General features: G+C 41.5%; 1 protein-coding gene across 3 annotated transcripts in view; it reads right to left on the bottom strand.

Annotated features, from left to right (window-relative positions):
- Positions 1-222: 222 nt before the first annotated feature.
- LOC118390927 (probable E3 ubiquitin-protein ligase DTX2) overlaps positions 223-6,488 on the bottom strand; it is a 29,018-nt gene continuing 22,752 nt past the window's right edge. For 2 of the 3 annotated variants that reach the window (XM_052457700.1, XM_052457699.1), the window contains 3 exons: positions 5,929-6,092; positions 5,754-5,843; positions 223-3,612 (listed from right to left, as the gene is read on the bottom strand). In XM_052457700.1, coding sequence (XP_052313660.1) covers positions 3,346-3,612; positions 5,754-5,843; positions 5,929-6,092 — 521 coding nt within the window. In that variant the 3' untranslated portion in view covers positions 223-3,345. Of the gene's footprint in view, positions 3,613-5,115; positions 5,492-5,753; positions 5,844-5,928; positions 6,093-6,488 lie in introns of those variants that run through there. The other variant, XM_052457701.1, reaches the window with a different exon arrangement.

Here is a 6,488-nt window from a genome sequence, read left to right as displayed (position 1 = left end):
ACCTTTATTTAACCAGGCAAGTCAGTTAAGAACAAATTCTTATTTTCAATGACTGCCTAGAATGCACTGTAAGTGGGTGTAGCAAAGCATCAGGGCCCATAACGTGGTCTCAGAGTAGGACCCTAGTAATGATCCAAGATCAGTTTTGCGTTTTTGATCATAATGAATAAGGTCACATAGGCAGGGAGGACCTGATCCTAAATCAGCACAACTTCTTTAAGATGCTTTATGAACATGGGCACCGCTTTAATTGCATTACAAGTGACTGCATTACAAATGTTTGTTTCCCCATTTGAAATGGTTAAAGATAAAATCCTTAATTGAAACAAAGCAATCACCCCGTCTGTGCTTTGGTAAAAAGCTGAGGGATGGGCCTGGAGAAACATAACCACTCTCAAATTCATAGATACAAGGACTGATCATTCATTATATTCAAATGTATAGTTTTAACCATGTTGAGGCTATACAGAGTTTGTTTAAATGTACATTATTTAAACATTGGAGTAACAAGGTTCTATTTTGGGTTCTGTTGGGGTATGACAATTGAACTAAGCGCTTGAGGCATTTATAAGTTATATTATTCAAGAATCGATGGGTACATAATATTAATAAAAGTAAAACATGGATGTAGCAACTAAGGATTCCACCTTTCAATTATAATGCATTAAGAATAAATACAAAAATACAACTGAAACAAAAAGCAAAGTGAGAAGTTTCTCTTCTGGGTTATGCTTCTAAAGTAACTGGCATTTACTGGCAAATCTGTTCCTTTACAGTGCTTTCATTACAGACAAAAATCTTCCATTATAACACAAACAAGTACTCACTTTGCTACCATTTTGTTTTTGTTATATGCCTGTGTATTTGGTGAGAAAGTACATTGCTCAACAGAAACAAAAAAAAATAAGTAATTGCATAATTTACTTTAAAAAATGTTTTTACTATCAACCACAGATAACCTGGTAATTACCATACGTGTTAATTAAATCCACTGTCAAAACTAAAAAAGTGCTACTGATGTTCTATATTCCCCACGAGAGCTGGCACATTCCATGGAGCATGTCAAAAGGGGTGCGAAACATCAGGCTGTTCCAAAAAAAAGTCCTTTGGTCAAAGATAAGAGCGCGCGCTATATATACACTGCTCAAAAAAATAAAGGGAACACTTAAACAACACAATGTAACTCCAAGTCAATCACACTTCTGTGAAATCAAACTGTCCACTTCAGAAGCAACACTGATTGACAATAAATTTCACATGCTGTTGTGCAAATGGAATTGACAACAGGTGGAAATTATAGGCAATTAGCAAGACACCCCCAATAAAGGAGTGGTTCTGCAGGTGGTGACCACAGACCTCTTCTCAGTTCCTATGCTTCCTGGCTGATGTTTTGGTCACTTTTGAATGCTGGCGGTGCTTTCACTCTAGTGGTAGAATGAGACGGAGTCTACAACACACCCAAGTGGCTCAGGTAGTGCAGCTCATCTAGGATGGGACATCAATGCGAGCTGTGTCAAGAAGGTTTGCTGTGTCTGTCAGCGTAGTGTCCAGAGCATGGAGGCGCTACCAGGAGACAGGCCAGTACATCAGGAGACGTGGAGGAGGCCGTAGGAGGGCAACAACCCAGCAGCAGGACCGCTACCTCCGCCTTTGTGCAAGGAGGAGCCCTGCAAAATGACCTCCAGCAGGCCACAAAATGCGCATGTGTCTGCTCAAACGGTCAGAAACAGACTCCATGAGGATGGTATGAGGGCCCGACGTCCACAGGTGGGGGTTGTGCTTACAGCCCAACACCGTGCAGGACGTTTGGCATTTGCCAGAGAACACCAAGATTGGCAAATTCGCCAATGGCACCCTGTGCTCTTCACAGATGAAAGCAGGTTCACACTGAGCACATGTGACCGATGTGACAGTCTGGAAACGCCGTGGAGAACGTTCTGCTGTCTGCAACATCCTCCAGCATGACCGGTTTGGCGGTGGGTCAGTCATGGTGTGGGGTGGCATTTCTTTGGGGGGCCTCCATGTGTTCGCCAGAGGTAGCCTGACTGCCATTAGGTACCAAGATGAGATCCTCAGACCCCTTGTGAGACCAGATGCTGGTGCGGTTGGCCCTGGGTTCCTCCTAATGCAAGACAATGCTAGACCTCATGTGGCTGGTGTCAGCAGTTCCTGCAAGAGGAAGGCATTGATGCTATGGACTGGCCCGCCCATTCCCCAAATCTGAATCCAATTGAGCACATCTGGGACATCCACCAACGCCACGTTACACCAGACTGTCCAGGAGTTGGTTTAGTCTTTAATCCAGGTCTGGGAGGAGATCCCTCAGGAGACCATCAACCACCTCATCAGGAGCATGCCCAGGCGTTGTAGGGAGGTAATACAGGCACGTGGAGGCCACACACACTACTGAGCCTCATTTTGACTTGTTTTAAGGACATTACATCAAAGTTGGATCAGCCTGTTGTGTGGTTTCTACTTTAATTTTGAGTGTGACTCAAAATCCAGACCTCCATGGGTTGATACATTTGATTTCCATTGATAATTTGTGTGATTTTGTTGTCAGCACATTCAACTATGTAAAGAAAAAAGTATTTAATAAGAATATTTCATTCATTCAGATCTAGGATGTGTTATTTTAGTGTTCCCTTTATTTTTTTGAGCAATATATATAGTGAGCATATATATAGTGGAGCGCCCTTATCTTTGAAAAAATGACTTTTGTAATGCCACACACACACACACACACACACACAGTGGGGCAAAAAGGTATTTAATCAGCCACCAATTGGGCAAGTTCTCCCACTTAAAAAGATGAGGCCTGTAATTTATCATAGGTACACTTCAACTATGACAGACAAAATGAGAAGAAAAAAATCCCAGAAAATCACATTGTAGGATTTTTAATGAATTTATTTGCAAATTATGGTGGAAAATAAGTGAGAGATCTTTTTAAGTGGGAGAACTTGCAGAATTGGTGGCTGACTAAATACTTTCCTCCCCCAATGTGTGTGTGTGTACATATATAAATATATATAGCACTACAAATATAGGGATGTATACAGGGTGCCGTTTGAGAAACAGCCTAGGTGACTAAACCAAGAGCTAATGGAGCACTACTGCAGCTAATAAAGTCCAAGTCAAACCCCACATTATCAGTATGTGTAGTATTCGGCACAATGCACTCAGACATACGCTTTGCATTGAATACTTAATAAAAACACATCCAGGTGGGAATGTGAATACTTGCTTTATCCCTTATGTTCTCTATGTTGAAGTTGCGACATTACGAGGAAAGTGATTCACGGTCAGTTTCACAGTCGGATGCTCCCTAGCCATAACCAGTTTTCACAGTCTAGAGTTTGACGCTCCTCCCTGGCTGGGGTCCTCCCGTCTGAGGAGGCAGTCATCGCTCACCCCCTGGGAGGCCAGCTCGGACAGCACGTTGTCCAGGTAGTTGGGATCCGGGTAGCCATGACCCGACACGTTGGACATCATCTCCGTCTTGTGGTGGATCTCGTTCCACACCACCGTATCGGGCTCGCCCGTGGTGCTGGACGTTCCCACCGTAAAAATGAGGCGCCGTGTCCATGCCACCTTCAGCAGCTCCAGCACCTGACATGAAATTAGACATGAAATTAGAGATGACATGCCCCCATCACTGTCATGGACTTTTAGCCAGCGGTGGCCAAAGTTACTGGAAGTTTGTTGTGGACAACTCCATATGAGATTGGCCCAAATCTATGATATTCCTGAAATTAAATGCATTGAAATGTCCTTTGGGGTAAGGATGTTTGGCATACCTTTAAAAGACACTACAATGATGAGTCTGTAGATGCTAAAGACAGTCTTGGTGTCATTTGAAACCTTACCGTGTGGTCTGAAATATGATTTGTGTTTAGATTAATAACATTTTACATTAATTTCTGGATAATTTAAAAATAAACAAATACTTTGAAAGTACACTTTTTGACATTTAATGAGAGAACTAGAAAATATTGTCCCACATACATTGTATAATTGGATAATCCCCAACAGCGACCTAACTGCCACGGTCGCACACTGGCTAGCAAAAGTGCTATGTACTGTACTTCAGAATCATCTTTATTCGTCAAGTAAACTTACACATACCAAGAATCTGACTTGGTAAAATGGTGCTGCAAGCAAGACATATAGAAATGTAATATAGAGACAATACAGAGAGGAATTTAAACAATGTAAATACTGTATATTATATACAAAATAAATAGTGAACATAGAACTAAAAGAGTATGAGCCAATTTACAGTAACTTTCACATCTCACTCTAACCATTTTACTCCCCCTAGCAGAGCAGGTTAGAATGTTTTGAAGTTATTTAGACGAGTAAGTGACTGTGGTACTGTTTTGCCATAGTTAATGTACAAACGCTTCTCACGTGTGAAACACACACACACACACACACACACACACACACACACACACACGCACACACGCACACACGCACACACGCACAAATCTTGTGTTCTTAAATTAGGAAAACCGAGGCAAAATGTCAGTTCAGCCGCCTTTAAAGTTTATCCTGGCCCATAGACTAGTTTCAGGGTGAGGAACCTTCTAACATTAAGTAAAAAAATACTGAATGTCCCTTTTAAGGTGGTCTGCATTGTCTCTAGGTTATGGTAGAGGTATGCCCATTTGATTTCACATCGACAGGAAATCAGATATAGAAATTGATTTCTTTGGCAAGAACATTTGGATGAATTATCAATAAAACAATTAACTCACACTGTACAGTAAAATAAGCATTTATTAAATATAGCCAACAGAGTAGCGGAGTTGGTCGCAATGAATGGCAAATCAAATTAAAATAGTAATGAGGAATTGGAACAAGATATTCAAGTGAGAGGTTTCACCATTTTGAATGGTACACCTGAAAATTGCTGTCAGACTTACTAGACTGGTTTTTGCACATACGAGGAATATGTGAGGGTAACAATTATTCAAATATATTGTGAATTGCACCAGGTTCGTATATTCATATAGCATGTTAAGTTATTATGCTTGCCTGAATCCTGGGAAATAGGGGAGCACGTACTTACGGTTTGCCCTGCATGCTCAAATAATTTGGACGCATAGAGGTAGGCAAGCTTTTTATGTCATCTTCAGAAATGTTACATGTAATAAGCACAAGACACACTGTTTTGTTCATAAATAATGGTGTACATTTAGTGTTTACTCAAAGGGATGGTATTGTAAGTATTATTTTTACAGATGATAATAATATTTCGAATTCAACATGTGGTTGTTAGCTAGCTAGTGTGTTGTATGTGTGAATGATGGCTAGCTCCGTGACGGATCACCGTCCTTTGTATTGTGTCTGCTGTAGAGAGAGGAAATGATTGGCAGAACATATGTGCTCTACAAATGTTTGTATATTTTCTTATGGAAGCAGAAGAAACTCATTACACTGAAAACAGCCTGATCACCGAAGTCCACGTCTTCTACCAACGGAGCTACAAAAGGATCACACACACACAGCGGAGCTACGGCAGTGCAGTACAGCACCGGTTACATGAGCAGAACAGAGTCAAAATGTTGTGTTCATTAGGGAGCAAACTGGAAAAAAACATACTAAAACAGGGAGGAACAACATGGACATGTCCAATGAGAACTGCTAATTTTCTGTTGCGTGCCCTTACGAGCAAGTCCAGGGTGTTGTCAACTGTTTGCAGTGTGTTGGTTCGATGTAAGATAGATGCAGCGTTAGCTGCTTACCTTTCTGCCCTTTTTGTTGTCTGGAAGGAAGCAGAAGCGAGGGAAGCCTCTAGAGGTGTACGACTGCCCGGGATTAGGGTGCTCTGGACCCTGGAGAGAGTGAGGAAGTGAGTGAGTGAGTGAGTGAGTGAGTGAGTGAGTGAGTGTGTCTCATGTGTGTGTCTTGTGTGTGTACCTGTATCCCATGGGTGATGCTGTAAATGATCTGGATAGTTCCACAGTCAGGGTGGCCAGGGAGGGACTGGGAGATACTATAGATCTCCATCTTCCCCTTGGGCTGGGTCCCAGTCTTCTCCCCATAGATTGTCTTGCATGAGGGGCACTGGAGGCTGCCATCCTGGAATAGAGAACAGGTAGTCAACCACCTTAGAAGACACCCAACGAAGGCAGACTTTCTTTACAAAATACCAAAAGGCACATGTACAGTGCATTCGGAAAATATTCAGACCCCTCGACTTTTTCCACATTTTGTTCCAGCCTTATTCTAAAATTGATTAAAATATTTTTCCTCAATCTACACACAATACCCCACGACGACAAAGCGAAAACAGGTTTTTAGAAATTGTATCAAATTTACTAAAAATAAAAAACAGAAATGCCTTATTTACATTAGAATTCTGACCTTTCGCTATGAGACAAAATTGATCATCCTTGATATGTTTCTACAACTTGATGGGAGTCCATCTGTGGAAAATTCAATTGATTGGACATGATTTGGAAAGGCACACACACCTT

The sequence above is a fragment of the Oncorhynchus keta genome, chromosome 12 (assembly GCF_023373465.1).
Source record: "Oncorhynchus keta strain PuntledgeMale-10-30-2019 chromosome 12, Oket_V2, whole genome shotgun sequence".
Classification (NCBI taxonomy): domain Eukaryota; kingdom Metazoa; phylum Chordata; class Actinopteri; order Salmoniformes; family Salmonidae; genus Oncorhynchus; species Oncorhynchus keta.
The sequence above is the reverse complement of the archived record's forward strand: the minus strand, read 5'-3'. Positions and strand labels throughout refer to the sequence as shown.